The following is a 14,662-nucleotide window of genomic DNA, read 5'->3' as shown; positions in this document are numbered from 1 at the left end:
TATTTAATTTTACTTAAGGCTCCATATGTGAAATATTAAACATTTTTATCGTAAATTTATATTTTATTAATAAAATAAAATAAAGCAAGAAATCGGTAAAGTTAATATTGGGAAAATAACAGAAACAGTGTTTGTTTTGCCTTAGATTTTGATTTTACCGGTAAAATGTTATTTTACTAATTAAATAAAAATAAAGTTACAGGCAAAAGCAGGTATGCAATTTTCAATAAAAAAAACTCTCCCATGTTCTGACATCTTACAGATGTTCGCGATCTTTACGCCAATTACCGGTAATATCTCCTGTACTCGTTCATGTATAATAACAAAATCCACAAAATTCATTTCCGGCTAGATATTTTGTTTTAGCTTGAAAGCGAATTTTAAATAAAGATATTAATAAAAACAAACAATGACGTTGTATATTAAACCAGATACATTTTCATACAAAAAGTGAGCATCTACCCAAATTCGTACTGAGTTCGCTTATAAATATTTCCGGGCCAAATTTATATAAAATCACAAACTTTATTCAGGCTATAGATTTTTGCATTACCTTTAAAAATGAGATTAAAATAAGAAATATTCATAACAAAATTATGAATGTTTAGAAAAAAAGATATGTATTATTCATGTCTGCATCGGTCTTGAATCTTTAAATTTTTCTTAATGACTATCTCCGCAATTGGTTTTTATATAGAAATTTTAACAAAGGCAGACATCTGAGTTCGGAAATAAATATTTCAAAGTTTTGCTTAATAATATCCCCGTGTAATATGTAATAGTTATGAAATTATCAATTAAATCTACTTACATATGTTTTATTAACTCCAGATACTTGCTAGCAATCCATTGTTTGTCACAATTCAGTAATTCCAATCCAAAAATACGCTCCATGTTTGTTTACTATGACGCTGTCAGCCAGCTGTGTAGGAATACGACCTACATTTTCAATTGCACAATTTAATTTGTTTTTCCTAACTATTGTTCTCCAAAATTAATGGCTTTCACTTGTATTATTAATCTAAGGATGCATTTGTGTATTGCATTTTGGTAAAGTTATGTTCCAGTTGCAAATGCTTTGGAACTATTTTGTCACGCGTAGAAAGCCTATGCATCATATAGATTCATGTTTCCATTGTATTATTAAAATGTTTAACAGACTTTAAATGCAGAACATTCCTGCCTGATATTATGTATTAATGTAATGTGTTTTAATACAAATTGCTTTGTATAATGTAACAACTCATATTATTGACTTACTTTGTTGATTTAGTATTCCGAAATGCTGTTTAGGAAAATGGCTCTTTGTGAACTTGTTTTATTGGTTAAGGAATTCCTAAGTGCACGTTGATTGGTTGGGACGCCTAAGTTTCGGAATCCTAAAGCATCTTCACTATAAATAGCGCGCAGCATCACGAATTCTTCACCTCGGTCAATGACTCAAAATCCACGTCATTTAAAAGTCGAAAACCTACCAGTTAAAGCCATCATAATGGTAGGGAATAGTTCTGCAAACTCTTAAGAATTCTTTTAAGTTATTTAAAATAGTAATCAAGTAACAGTGATGCTGCGCACCTTCATCATACTTATAGTTATTTATTCGTAAACCAAACTTCTTAAGTCGAGTTCTACGATTTGAATAGATTTGTTAAACCTTAACTCGGTCGTTTGTTCTATCCTGACAACTTCGAAGTGTCTAAGTATTACAATTGGTGTCAGAAGCGCGATTTATTTTTAAATAATTTTCCGAGTGATACGAACCCAGCCTAACGTTAGAAAGAAAAACAAACACATTGATATTAAAGCAGTTTAAATTTATTCAATCACACAAATCAGTAAACCGAGGTCACACTCAACTATTACTACGTGCAACTACAACTACTACATTATCTACACCACATAAAAGATGGCATCCCAAGACCCTGATATCTCATTTAATCTTCGTTCAAATAATGACACTTCAGACAACATAAACACTGAAAATCAGCAACATGAGAATGACGAAAATGATACTCAAAACCATCGCCCTTCAGTTGATCGACACATGCCTGATGACGATCGTTTTGTCAATGTGACAGGTGATGCAGAACACTATTTCTCTTCAAACAATAACAGTTCACACACACATCGTGAAACACAACTTATTAGACCACGATTCGAACATCGAGGTAACTTTGGACCGCCTGCAATTCCAGTAGTTCATCCTTCATTGATAAGGCCAGATAATTATGAGGGCTCCGGTGACTTTGAAGCATACATGTCACACTTTGAGGACTGTGCAGAGCTCTCTGGATGGGATGATAAATCCAAATGTCTTGTCTTGGCCAGCTGCCTACGTGGCTCTGCAAGGTCATTCTACATGAGCTTGCCCCAATCTGAAAAAAAGGATTATTTTCTGCTCTGATGAAGACTTGCTTCGCGCTTCAGTAACAGCAAGCATCAAAACCTTTGGCTTTTGAAGTTCGAAAGCCGGTGCAGGCAAAGGGGCGAATCAATTGCAGCTCTAGCAGATGACCTACGCCAGTTGGCCCAGAGAGCCTACCAAGACCTGGACATACATTCCCAAATGCGCCTTGCACTCAACCAACCTTATAAACAGGTTTCACCCGATAAGCAGTGTCGGTGCATTGATAATGGCTGTCGCACAATCACAGATGCTGTTAATGTTATTGAGCGCTACGAGGCAGTTCTTGGTACGCATTCAACATTTGTAAGGGCACTCAGTGAAGAGAGCTCTACAAACTCTGACACTGATATGCGCAAGTGTCTTCAGCGAATCGAGTCACGTCTGGACAGGTTAGAAAAGGTCTGTCCCAGAGGCCCACCATTTCAGAACTCTCGCCACAAAAAGCCCCAATCACCTGGTTGCTTTGGATGCAAAGCCAATGATCACTACTGGCGCGATTGCCCGAACAACACTGAGAGAAACAGGTTCACAAACACCAACAATATGCTACACCACAATCAACAACCGCCCAATCGCATGTTTGAGCAGAAACACAATGTTTTTGATGGCTCTTCATCTCGCCGCCAGATGAACGACAATAGGTCGGAAAACTAGTTTCAACCGACTCTGAGGGTCAAGAGTCGGTGCAGATTATTAACAGACCCACACCTTGTTATGATAACGTTGTTCCAATGCATTCTGCACGAGCCGGTGCGGATACACACACTTATGACAATGGTTTCTATGTTACCGGCACGGTTGCTTCTAAGCCTGTTAGATTTCTTGTTGATTGCGGCGCGACAACTTCTTTGATTTCCACTCAAACATTTGCAAATATCCAACAATATTGCAATTCTATGACCCCTGTTACTCAATCTTTTCACACGGTGAGTGGGCAACAAATGAACATCCTTGGCAAAGTCGACCTTATGGTTCAGCTTGGTAAGGAGTGCTACGATGTTACTTTTGTGGTTGGTGACATTGATTCAGATGGAATCCTAGGTCAGGATTTTCTTCGACAAAATGTGGACCACATCAATTACGGAAAGTCCTGTTTGGTGATGGGGTCCGATATTGTACCACTTCAAACTGTGGGCGGCTCCAGTCAAATATGTCGTGTAGAGGTTCGTGACACGGTCAAGATACCTGCACATTCTAGAATGTGGGTTCCAGTCAATATTCCCCTTGCTGAATATATGGCACCACTTGGTTTTGTAGAACCAGATCCTGATGTTATGGCTGAAAAGGAAGTTTTTCCCATGAGCGGTATTGTTGAAACACACTCAGAGAATGTTCTAGTTAATGTTGTGTGACTCAACAAGTTGAATGTAACACTTTGCCACAGCACCTTACTGATCTGTATGATCGCAGTTCAGTCCATCTAAATGATCAGGAAAAATCTGATCTTCAAAACTTGCTTTGCAAGTACAGTCCTGTCTTTTCCAAATCTTCAGAGGACATTGGGCGAACCTCACTAGTCAAACATGTCATCAACACTGGTAAAGCTGCACCAATTCGGCAACCGCCAAGGCGTTTACCACTTGGTAAACGTGCAATTGAAAAGGAAGAAGTTACCAAAATGCTGGAACGTGGCATCATAGAGCCGTCAAGCAGTGCATGGGCCTCTCCAGTTGTTTTAGTGACCAAGAAAGATGGCACCCCGCGGTTCTGTATAGACTATCGGCGCCTAAATGACGTCACCATCAAAGATGCATACCCGCTACCAAGGGTTGACGATTGCATCGATTCACTTTCTGGCGCCAAATATTTCAGCTCGCTTGATCTTAATAGCGGCTACTGGCAGGTCGGTATGAGTGATGCTGACAAAGAAAAGACCGCTTTTGCAACAACTATGGGGCTATACCAATTTACAGTAATGAGTTTTGGACTGGCAAATGCTCCATCTACATTCGAAAGGCTGATGGAGAACGTTCTAAGAGGTCTACAGTGGGAGGAGTGTCTCCTATATATGGATGACATTGTTGTTCCATGTGCCACTGTGTCCGAAGGTTTAGCCCGCCTTGAACATATCTTCGAAAGGCTTCTTGATGCTAACCTTAAATGTAAGCCCTCAAAATGCAGCTTGTTTCAAAAGAAAATAAAATTTCTTGGCCACATTGTCTCAGAAGATGGTATCTCTACGGACCCAGCAAAGATTGAAGCAGTGCTGAGATGGCCAACGCCGAGAGATGCAAAGGAAGTTAAGAGCTTTCTGGGACTTTGCTCATATTATAGGCGCTTTGTCAAGGACTTTGCGCTTAAAGCGAAACCTTTGCACAAGGTTTCGGATAAGAGCTCCAAATTTGAGTGGTCACAAGAATGCGACGAGTCATTCCAATCTCTAAAGACTTCTCTAACTTCCTTACCAATTCTAGGTTATCCGGTTCCTGGTTCCAAGTTTGTCCTGGACACTGACGCCAGTGACATAGCAACTGGTGCTGTCCTCTCACAAATTCAAAACGGGACCGAAACTGTGATTGCATATTACAGTAAGGCTCTCAACTCCCATGAAAAAGCATACTGTGTTACACGGAAGGAGTTGCTTGCTGTAATAAATGCATTGAAAGCACTTCACTCCTATTTGTACGGACAGCCAGTCCTTGTACGGACAGATAATGCAGCGGTAAGCTGGATGAAAAACCTGAAGCACCCTACAGGGCAAGTTGCACGCTGGCTACAGGAGCTTGGTACGTATAACCTTGAGGTTACGCACCGTAGTGGGTTACAGCACAGGAATGCTGATGCCCTTTCACGCAATCCGTGCTGTAATTGTGCCCGGCAACAACGCCTCAGTGATGAAGTGTCCGAGCAACAAACTGCTACACCTGAAAATTGTCTCCCTGAGGTAGACAAGCATGACAATGATCGCTTAAGGGCCGTTACACGATCCAAAGCAAATGAAAAGTCCCAATGCAAACCTTCAATGGCTACTCTTAGTAACTGGTCACCCACAGAAATCAAAACCGAGCAGCTGAGAGATCCTTGCATTGCATACCTCATTCAAGCTCTTGAAGGTTCTGAGACAAGGCCACAATGGCAGGCCGTCAGTGACAAAGCATCTGCTGTCAAAATCCTTTGGCGCATGTGGGACCGATTGAACGTTAGTAGAGGTTTCCTAGTACGTACATGGCATGAGGATGAGCTTCACAAATGGGATCAGATTGTCGTGCCGTTTCACAGACGAGAAGATGTACTTTATTACTTCCATGACATTCCGTCTGGTGCTCACTTGGGTGTCGAGAAGACACTAGGAAAGATTCGGCAAACTTTCTTTTGGCCAAGTATGCGAGAAGACGTTGGGAGGTACTGCGCGATGTGTTCACATTGCGTATCACGCAAGAAATCTAAGCCGCCTAAGTCACCCCTAGGTCAGAATCACATCTTAGCCCCATTAGAGCGGTGTGCTGTGGACATATATGGGCCGCTTCCCAGGTCTGAATCTGGTAATGCATTTGTCCTTGTGATATGCGACTGCTTTACACGGTGGACTGAAGCCATTGCGATACCAAATCAAGAAGCCAAAACTATTGCAAAAGCATTTGCCGACAATTATGTTTCGCGATTTGGAGTCCCTCTATCAATACATTCGGATCAGGGTAGTTGTTTTACCTCATCTCTTTTTAAAAACATGTGCGACTTGTTGGGAATAAGGCATACTCTGTCCACTCCATTGCATCCGCAGTCCAACGGAATGGTTGAGCGCTTTAACCGCACTCTAGGTACCATGCTCACCATGTACTCTGCCTCAAACCAACGAACTTGGGACCAGTTTCTGCCACAAGTGCTCATGGCTTACCGGTCTTCCATCAACAATAGCACCGGACAGTCTCCCAACAAAATGGTTTTTGGTAGGGAAATCGCATTGCCCTTGCAGGCCTGCATTGGACTGCCACCAGGGTCTGGTACAAACGAAAAACCTATTCCTGACGATTATGTGTCAGACCTACGTGCAAATTTGGAACACATCCATGATGTTGCTCGTAAAGTTCTTGCGAAAAAGGTGGTCTACCGCAAGCGACATTATGACCTTCTCGCAAAAACTAGGCAATTCAAGGTCGGTGACCCTGTCTGGTTACTGGATTCAACACGCAAACCAAGTGTATGTAGTAAACTACGTCCACAATGGCAAGGGCCATATCTTGTATAAGGAAAGATAGACGATCGTGTCTATCTTATAAAGAAGTCCCAGAAACACAAAGCTAAACCAATCCATGTTGACAGGTTGATGCGATTCAACGGAAGCGAAATCCCTAAGTGGATTCTTAACGCCAAGTAGATATTTATCAGTACAATTTACACAGCTCACAAATTGTTATCTTCACACAGACCACTTCCTACAACAATACAATCTGCACTTTATTATATATATATTTATTTTTTTAATCTTCGCTGTGGTTGCAATCACTCGATGGCAAACTTCTGAAATTTGCATGAATCCTGCAATATGATAATTTGATACCGATACAAATGATGATGCTTAAATGAAGATTGAAGTCTATGATGAATGGTGCGCACCATACGCTGAGTAATGAAGTTGGCTTGATCACCCGATTGCGATTTACTCCAGAGAATGATTAGATTCTACGTTAAAGCATATCAGCTCATCAGTAAGGTATTTCCCTTGTGTACTTGCAGGATACAAGCCAATTTGGATATCAACTCATCTGCCCCTTCTGTGTTGATCATCGACCCAAACTCTTCAGCCGTTCTGGTGATTTACGCTACCACGCGAAGTCAAAGCACCCCATTGAGCTCCGAGTAGCACCAAATGACCTTTTCAGCAATAAGGTGGCCTTCTACTTCTCTACGGAGCCAGCTACATTCATCAAGTGCCATGAAGTTGAAAACCCCAACAGCGCCACTGCGTCCTACGCAAAATATCTTGAAACAAAGTGGGCTGCAGGTAGATCTCCTGGGATTTCTTCATGGATTAAGGGTTGGGAGTGGGGATGTGAATCGTTTGCAAAATCCAGGAAACGAAAATCTTCTGGAAGTGTTTCATACATCCTACTAGATGAATTCGGTGCTGTGGCCTATTTGGAAGATGGGCCTTCTGTCTATAAGGCCACCATTAAGAAGGGGATCTTCCAAAATCAAAAGTCTTTGAGCGCATTGAAGCGGCGACAGGATTGTATCGCTCCTTCGCAGACTCCACCTCAAGGTCCCTGGGCTGAAGAGGACTATCCAGATCTTTATATGGATATCGCGCTATTGCTTGGGATTGAGGACCGGTTGGTTGCAAGGGTGCAGAAGAGGAGCGACATTGTGTTCCAGGCAATAAGAGAATCGGAAATCGACATTATACCGTCTCCAATGTCGATCCACCTATCTGATCCATCATCACCCGTCCAGCTACCCCTCCAATCCATGCCATCCTTTGATTTGTCTCCTCTCCCCACAGTGTCTGCATCTTCATTGATCATCCCTGTACCAACTTCAACCCCCGCAATCACCCCTCTCCGAAGGACCAATGAGGTAACTGCCGTCATCGACCCCTGCCAACACACTCCTACAAACACATGCGAAGGCCCTTCTGGTCAGTGGGGCCATGCTTCTGCTACCCCCTTCCAAACGTGATTGGTCTTCTGTTCCGGATGAGGCAATTACGCTCGTACAATGTTTACGCTGGCCACCAAAAGGATGGAGTAACCTATCTCCTGACTGTCGATTACTTGCACTGGAGTATGCTGCAACATCCATCCTCCAGTCCACTGCTGTATCATGGAGCATCACCAACCGATGTCTGTTGGTCCACCAATTTCAGCACCTGATGCTCCCTGGTACAGCAGGTATTCTCCTGGACAACAGTGGAAAGGCCCGCCACTACTTACACGAAACAGTCCGAGAGATTGCCAGCGGCGTAAGCTCTCTTCCAACTGAAGTCAAGTCGACGATACTAAGGACCCTCCCAGAACATCAAGACGATCCTCTCCTGTCCATCATCAAGGACATTCCAGTCAGGCCCTGAAGGAAGAAGATGTCATGTAAACTTTGAATGTTTAAAGTTGTTTAGTATAAATAATTAAATTTTATTAAATCATATGTTTTAAATGACTGTTTAAATTTAATGACATAAAAAAAGTACTTGTGCTTGTACATTTCAAACTCTTTATTTCTTTAAGGTAGGGGAAATGTAATATGTAATAGTTATAAAATTATCAATTAAATCTACTTACATATGTTTTATTGACTCCAGATACTTGCTAACAATCCATTGTTTGTCACAATTCAGTAATTCCAATCCAAAAATACGCTCCATGTTTGTTTACTATGACGCTGTCAGCCAGCTGAGTAGGAATACGACCTACATTTTCAATTGCACAATATAATTTGTTATTCCTAACTATTGTTCTCCAAAATTAATGGCTTTCACTTGTATTATTAATCTAAGGATGCATTTGTGTATTGCATTTTGGTAAAGTTATGTTCCAGTTGCAAATGCTTTGGAACTATTTTGTCACGCGTAGAAAGCCTATGCATCATATAGATTCATGTTTCCATTGTATTATTAAAATGTTTAACAGACTTTAAATGCAGAACATTCCTGCCTGATATTATGTATTAATGTAATGTGTTTTAATACAAATTGCTTTGTATAATGTAACAACTCATATTATTGACTTACTTTGTTGATTTAGGATTCCGAAATGCTGTTTAGGAAAATGGCTCTTTGTGAACTTGTTTTATTGGTTAAGGAATTCCTAAGTGCACGTTGATTGGTTGGGAAGTTTCGGAATCCTAAAGCATCTTCACTATAAATAGCGCGCAGCATCACGGATTCTTCACCTCGGTCAATGACTCAAAATCCACGTCATTTAAAAGTCGAAAACCTACCAGTTAAAGCCATCATAATGGTAGGGAATAGTTCTGTAAACTCTTAAGAATTCTTTTAAGTTATTTAAAATAGTAATCAAGTAACAGTGATGCTGCGCACCTTCATCATACTTATAGTTATTTATTCGTAAACCAAACTTCTTAAGTCGCGTTCTACGATTTGAATAGATTTGTTAAACCTTAACTCGGTCGTTTGTTCTATCCTGACAACTTCGAAGTGTCTAAGTATTACACCCGGAACTATTAACGCTATAAATTACATAGTTTACTTCAGACTTTAGATGCTGAGATAACCTTTAAATTTATAGCCGAATAATTACATTCAAAAAAGAAATAATTGTGTTTTAAGCAAAGGCATTACTGAAAGGAGTACTTAAAACACACAGCTATTTCGGCCATAAACATGTTGTCACGGAATACTATTGTCGAGACACATATGCTAGAAATCTAACTTTTATATTTTTAACAATGTGAAATACAGTTCATTAATGTCTCCAATTTTTGGCTATTGTGAGATCTTTGAACGCTGTAGTCTACCAGATTTCTCAGTACCGTCATGGCAGCGTTTCACGTGATAGCCAATATGACGGCGGTAAATTTATCGATTCTGGGATTGTCTATTAAGAGAGTCGGATGTAGTCCTGCAAAATCCCACAATAACGATGACGCAATGTTCTACTTCATATGTTATTTGGAATAAAACGCATCATTTTGTTACACGTATCGTCTTTCCAATGTTTCCAATATCTTATGGATTTCATTAGTCATTGTCTATTTATTGATGTGTTGTTTTGAATCCTCAGGTACAATAAGGCCTCTCATTAATAATACATAGTGACGACCTCTCGCATAAAATATCATATTATTGTCATAATAAATATCGAGTATGTCCGTTTGGTTGGATTTGTTGTACATATTCATAACAATTCCTAAAGTTTACATTCACACTTTAGAGTGTCAGATAATTTATGCAGCATAGTTGACGGTAAGGTGGCTTGAACAATCGCACCACTACAAACTTTGTACTCAAGGGTTGGAATTCTATACCAGGTTTTCGATCCATAATAAAATTGAAAACCCCGATTACTTTCACTGTCCAGTACGAACACGGATTTCTCGAAATTTCCCGAAATGAAACGACCCATTTGAGTGTACAAAGCTTGTTTTGGTTCCTTGAACAACCAATCGGTAATGTGTACAAGTTTTCCAGTATTTACGTTGACAATTGTATACCATGGACTGTCTAGAGTGGCGATACAAACATCATCGTTGTTTGGAAATGTAAGAAGTTTGCAGGCTTTCCCATCATACACTTCTTTACTTACTGGCCTTAGTAGTTTAACTTCCTTGGACTTCACATCTTGCACAACAAGTTTTATTTCTCTTTCGGAACAGCGTTTGACACTGCACACTACACTGATGTAATTGTTGTTTAAGATGCACGAGTTAACATCTTCCAAGGCAGTTGAGCGCGGATTGAATCTAAAAAGGAACGACTTTGTAAATGTCCCTGTTTCTTCCTTCCATGTCAATAACATAATTCTTTTCGGCTTTGAAATAACATTTAATGTCGTGATTACCAAATGCAGCTTTCCATTTAACCACATTACACGATTCACTTGCATTTGTATAATGTTTGAGTCATTGAAAACCAATGACGGGTTGTGTTCTGACCAAGACTCACTGTTCAAATCATATTTGTGAATGCGTACGCTTATATTATTACTAACATATGATTTTGTGTACTCATTTTTCAAAGCAAAGGCATATTTCCCATGCGGGTCAACTGCAAGTAAAGTTGTTTCGTCACGCCAGAAAGAGCTTTGACTTAAAGCCGAAGGCAATTTCGTTACAAACTTCCATCGGTCTTCTTCCACAACATACGCGTATATACTCCTTGGTTTGTTGGCTATGACCATAAGAACCTCAAGTGTTTTCACATCAGTGATCACTGTGTTCGAAACACATGAAAGTGTCGTCAAGTTTGTCAGCAAAGCCATCAAGTCTAGGTATTCCCGATGACGATTATGTTCATCGTAATTTCGCCATTTACGACAAAAATTGCGCAACACAAATGGTCTTATGGTACACGCTGACTTGTGGCCGATCAGTTCTTTGATGACTGTACTTGTTATTTTCCGGCCGTTGGGCGAATATTCAATGACAAATATTAGATTGGTGATGATGTACGTGACAATATCTTCATACATTGGCAGTTTGAAATGTCGTGCTATGAAAAATATTTTAATACAGTTATGTTCACATCGTCGTAAATTTGCAAGGTAACTTGCACAACTATCTAACAATTCGCTCATCTGAAAATATTGTCCTATACTTAAGACATCTCCGACAGTGTCAATTTCAAAAGTAGCATTTACTGTATACAGAAACTTAATGGCAGTGTCAATCGCTTCGATGTGTTCGTCGTACACACGAACCGTATCTGAAATATATAAAATACATGTTAAATTAAAATACCTCTTGAGAAGTAAATACTAGTTTTGTTTCATTACATGGCCAAATTAATGATGATATGACTTCATATTAAAACAAACCGAAATTAATACGCTGTACAATAATTTTTGTGCCACCCAACTAATTATATTGCATCATGCACATGAACAATGATATAATCTTAAAATCAATCTATTCTAAATTTCTTACCTTGTTTATTGCCGTAAAAACGATACATGTATTCAAAATAGGGACAATGCACCAAGACACACCAATGGGCTCCCGTTTGCTTCTGTAAAATAGCAACAACACGTAAACTCATATGTTGCCGTGTTATATTCTGAATCACCCGATCATGACATAATGCCAACTACATCTAGCACGTTTTCGTACATAGAAACCTCAACATATTAGCTAATCAATAAGCATTCTGTAAGGGTCACACATAACTAAAGTTTTTTCTTAAAAAGACTTTCTCTTTTTTACTTAATTTTACTATATAAATATGAACCTAAATACAAAGAACAATATCCATTCAAAATAAGCTTTCCTATGTCCAGAGAACATTGAATTATCTACATTTGTCCCACATAATAGCTAGTAAATTATAATAATCAACAATGTTTCGAAAATATGCAACACCTTTCTAAAATGATTCAAAGTTTCTTTATATAGCTGACCTTAGTTATTGTGTAAAATCTGTTTGATGAAGATTTTTTTTAATAATTAAGTAAGTTTGATTATTAAAGTAAATAAATCCTGTGACCCTGTATCAGTTTACCTGAGTGACATGACTCCAATTAACTGTGTAGATGACTAGCATATACTGTTGCAAATCAAATACCTCTGGGTCATGTAGTTTTCGAGAAACATGTGTTATACTTGTTTTGCTTATAAAGTCTATATTAAAAAAATTGGCACATATGGCGTATCAAGTTTTGCTCACAGGAGCATGATTTTAACAAAACTTCGTAGATAAACAGTAAACGTTGTTGCAAACAATATATTAAACTTCTGGGTTTTCTTGTTTCAGAGGCGAATATTTGTGTTAATGTTATCCCTTTTTGTTTATGTTTACTTCTGGCGACCTACTGGTCTTCAGGCAATGTCTTACATACTTTGAAAACATGTTAATTTTTCGATCGTTTCCATTGTACAATATACCAAGCGATGAATTTCAATACATTATTGAACGTTATTAAATTTTTCGACTTGAAGACATTGTTAAACAAGACAATATAAAATATGTCTCTACATATACATACGCAAGTCTTCAATATGCATTTTGTATTTTAATATAAAGAAGTGAAACTCCAGCTGCTGGAGCAGTATTGAATTTTCATTAAAAACAATTAGTTGGTACATATTCTCGCGCTCATTTGAATTTCATTTAATTGAAATAACAGTTTCAAATTAACTATGTTTCTGGTCAGAATAATTAACAAATACCCGATATTTGCCGGATATAAATGTCCATTATATCAACATCATTTAAAGTAACATTACTACTCAACATCAACGAAAATTTCGTACATTTTTTCGAAAAATAAACTTAACCGATAAAAAAAATCAGGGTTCCTTATGGCAATTGCCGAAATTTCAACGCCAGATGTGGTCTGGTAAAATAGATGTTTGTAGATATAAAATGCTCGTTTTTATTATTGTTTTGCATATTTAATTCCATTTTAATTTCCCGCAACGATATCTATTCATACAACAGATGAACGCTAACATGGTGTTCGTGTGTCGTATGAATAGATATATTCGCGGGAAATTAAAATGGAATTAATTGTGTCACAAATAAATAAAAACGAACTTTTTGTATCTACGAAAATCAATGTAATCATACTACATCTAGCGTTGAAATTGTGGCTATTGCTATAAGGAACACTGATTGTTTAGGTGTTAACTTTATTTTACGAAATACTTTACGAAATTTTCGTTGATCTTGAGCGTTATAGAGGCTTTAACCTCTAGTTGAACTGTTTACGGTGTACATTACCAATACAAAATCACGCCACCCACCATTCTATTCGGCGACCCAAACTCGAGTGTTACATCACAAAACTCGGATTTAGTAACCGCCTGCTCATAAAGATGCTCACGAAGTCGTGTATTCGCTCTTAGCTCGACCATTCCTGTGTTATCCATGTCTGTAAGCATCAGTTTGTCAAAACCTCGTTAAACGCAATATTCAAATTTAAAAACATTTCGGCCGTTATAATTGTTTCATATTTTGTGTACACGTTAATGTCATGTCTTTATAAATAGCTCGTTCAACCAGCATGGCCATGGTCAATAGCTTCCAAGAAAGTGAGTCATCAGTCAGGTTATAAAACTACTTTGTAAATACATGCATGTATTGACAAACATTATGCTCCCACGGAGCTTGTACAAAGGATTCTCAATTAAAAATATATCTTACCTTTTATTTTTCCCAGTGTTAAACTCCACAAATGAACTCAATAACACATATTCTCGAGGTGTTCGTCTTTTCTACACTCAACACATTGTGAAATCATGAAATGTAAATTTCGGTTTCGTTTCTATTAATAGAAACGTCGGCCACTACAGGTTTTAATATGCTAGAAATACTGAATTATACGTCAAATTAAAATGCATGATATTATGTATTGTATAAATATGAAAATAAGTGCATTTTTGTGGCGTTCATCAGATCATGATGTTTCAATCTCGTAAGCTAATGTGCATATAAGGAATTGCTGCTACTACCAATTAATAGACTTTCGAAATCCATATACATGTACTTGTCCTAGATATTAAAGGGGCCTTTTCACATATTTTGGCATGTTTTGAAGTTTGTCATTAAATCTTTTATATTGATAAATGTAAACATTGGATCTAAAAAGCTCCAGTAAAACATCAAGAATAAAAAAAAATTAAAAAGGAAAAAAAGTAGCCCGCGGC

General features: G+C 38.4%; 1 protein-coding gene across 3 annotated transcripts; it reads right to left on the bottom strand.

Annotated features, from left to right (window-relative positions):
- Nucleotides 1-10,173: 10,173 nt before the first annotated feature.
- On the bottom strand, nt 10,174-14,272 carry LOC127860581 (uncharacterized). 3 transcript variants are annotated; one of them, XM_052398721.1, is made up of 4 exons: nt 14,160-14,272; nt 13,760-13,887; nt 11,945-12,026; nt 10,174-11,723 (listed from the first exon to the last, which is right to left on the bottom strand). In XM_052398721.1, exons 2-4 carry the CDS (start codon nt 13,883-13,885, stop codon nt 10,210-10,212), a joined length of 1,722 nt encoding a protein of 573 aa, XP_052254681.1. In that variant the 5' UTR covers nt 13,886-13,887; nt 14,160-14,272; the 3' UTR covers nt 10,174-10,209. The 3 variants fall into 3 exon arrangements, with proteins under 3 accessions (XP_052254681.1, XP_052254683.1, XP_052254680.1); XM_052398723.1 differs by lacking the exon at nt 13,760-13,887 and having other exon boundaries at nt 14,160-14,241; XM_052398720.1 differs by lacking the exon at nt 14,160-14,272 and having other exon boundaries at nt 13,760-14,119.
- Between the last annotated feature and the right edge of the window lie 390 nt (nt 14,273-14,662).

This window comes from Dreissena polymorpha, chromosome 15, assembly GCF_020536995.1.
Source record: "Dreissena polymorpha isolate Duluth1 chromosome 15, UMN_Dpol_1.0, whole genome shotgun sequence".
NCBI classification, from domain to species: domain Eukaryota; kingdom Metazoa; phylum Mollusca; class Bivalvia; order Myida; family Dreissenidae; genus Dreissena; species Dreissena polymorpha.
This window is presented reverse-complemented; position numbering and strand designations above follow the sequence as displayed.